Source organism: Cyprinodon variegatus, unplaced genomic scaffold, assembly GCF_000732505.1.
Source record: "Cyprinodon variegatus isolate N-32 unplaced genomic scaffold, C_variegatus-1.0 Scaffold270, whole genome shotgun sequence".
Taxonomy (NCBI): Eukaryota; Metazoa; Chordata; class Actinopteri; order Cyprinodontiformes; family Cyprinodontidae; genus Cyprinodon; species Cyprinodon variegatus.
In genome coordinates, this window is record NW_015150723.1 from 974,796 (window position 1) to 976,779 (window position 1,984).

Genomic DNA, 1,984 nt, shown 5'->3' on the forward strand with positions numbered 1-1,984 from the left:
ATCATGCCACGTTCAAAGTCACTCAAATCACCTTTCTTCCCCATACTGATGCTCGGTTTGAACTGCAGGAGATTGTCTTGACCATGTCTACATGCTTAAATGCAATGAGTTGCTGCCATGTGACTGGCTGCTTAGAAATTAAGTGTTAACGAGCAGTTCGACAGGTGTACCTAATAAAGTGGCCGGTGCGTGTATGTTTCAATCATGCTTTTATTTTTACTTCCTTTTATTATGCTTTTATTTTCTTTCCATTTTACTGTTTAATTCATGTTAAACACTTTGAATTGTCGTTTTACTGAATTGCGCTCTACAAATAAACTTGCCTTACATTTTAAAAAATGGCCAAATTTCAGCAATAAAATGTTAATAGCACAACTTTTCAGTTTTTAACCACAAAAGAGACAATTGTAAACCCAACGTAACGCTGACAGACTAATATTTGTTTCAACTTCAGCCTCAGTATATCTGCACCAAGTTTTTTTCAAACATTTTCTCCAGCAATTAGAACTTACATGTTCCAGTTTTTCCCTCCTGCGAAGCCAAACGCTGGCTGAGTAGTCCTGCTGCTGGACTGCAGTAATGATGGAGCTGGCTGGAAGTCCAGGGGTCTGAAAGCTAAAACCAACCCCCTGACCCTTCAAGTCGTGGCCTCCTATGTGGCCCCTGGTCCTTCGTGACTCCATTGCTGAAACTTTGAGGGATTCCTGCAGCACTCTTCCAGTCTTAGTAGGAAATTCTATCTATTAAATCATATTTAAATTCCTCATTGATGCTCTGTTGATGAGTGTAAAAATTACACTATATTCAGGAAATCTGAATTTACCTTAAAATAGCTGGTAATGTTTTATTCACATGCTAAAAAAGTTATTTAAATCTTTTAATAAAAAAGTAAGCTCCATGCATTCAGTTCCAGTCTGTTCAGAAATATAAAGGATATATGAATTTCATTATTTAGAAGTTTTTTTTCCATTGCATTAGGAAATTGCTTTGGCTGCCATCATACCCCTGATTTTGCATGAAGTGGGAGCCCTCCTGTCTTCAGCACCGTGGCCATGAAGTCCAAAATCTGTAGGTTTCCCTCCAAAGTCGATCTATCCAAAAAGGGAGGATTCATTTCATCACTGTATCCCAAAAAGTTTCTCTATTTCAACTGGGTTCAGCCAGATCTCTTAAGCTCTCAGCAGACCAGAGACTCTGTCAGACAGTGATCAGGGCTTCCACTGATCCAGGCATCCCCGGTGTGGAAGTGTGTGTATGTGTGAGCAGAAAAGGGATGGAGGAGAAGGGAGGGGGTTGGCAAAGCCAGAGAAAGAAGAAGAAAGAGAGTGGCAGTAGATGGAGCAGTGAGGGCTAATGCAGCATCACAGAGAGAGGAAGGAACCCTGAGAGAAACACCAATAAGACATAATAACAAAGTGGATTGACACGCCCATTCCTATGTCTCCCTCCGGTCTCCTTCCATCAATCAATCTCTCTCCTTTCTGCGTCTTTAGACCGCTTCCTCTCACTAAATCCTTCCTTTTCTTTCACAAACCTCTCTCCTTTCATCTCATCCAAACTTAAAAAGCACTCTGTTTTCATGTTTCTCTTTCATTTAAGTCATTAAAAGTGTATCCTTCCACACATACACACCCAGACACACGCACCTAGCTCCATCTTAGCAGATTGGTGCAGTGGAGCTGCAGTGTCTCTGCTTCCTTACCTTGCTTCATCGTGCCAGAGAAGCAACAGAGCCTAAAACCTTTAATTGGCTTATAACCAAGACCTCTTGGGCAAATCATACACTCCATTGTTTCAGTCCCCATTCAGAGAGTGTGGCTTGTTTTGGTACAGTATTTACTTGAAGCTTGTTACAGCCAGAGTTATGGTCCCAGCTCTTTAAATAAGAAATATCGCCCCCCTTTAGGGAGATGTCTTAAAAAACAGCATCTGTGTGAAGAAAACTGAGGTGCAAGACAGCTCTAGTTCCACACACACCAACCCA

At 41.3% G+C, this 1,984-nt stretch overlaps 1 protein-coding gene across 1 annotated transcript in view; it reads right to left on the reverse strand.

Annotated features, from left to right (window-relative positions):
* The window catches only part of LOC107089896 (inactive phospholipase D5-like), an 86,232-nt gene extending 84,993 nt beyond the window's left edge, over window positions 1-1,239 (reverse strand). The window contains exon 1 of the mRNA XM_015382927.1: window positions 513-1,239. Coding sequence (XP_015238413.1) covers window positions 513-683 — 171 coding nt within the window. The 5' untranslated portion in view covers window positions 684-1,239. The remainder of the gene's footprint in view (window positions 1-512) is intronic.
* Between the last annotated feature and the right edge of the window lie 745 nt (window positions 1,240-1,984).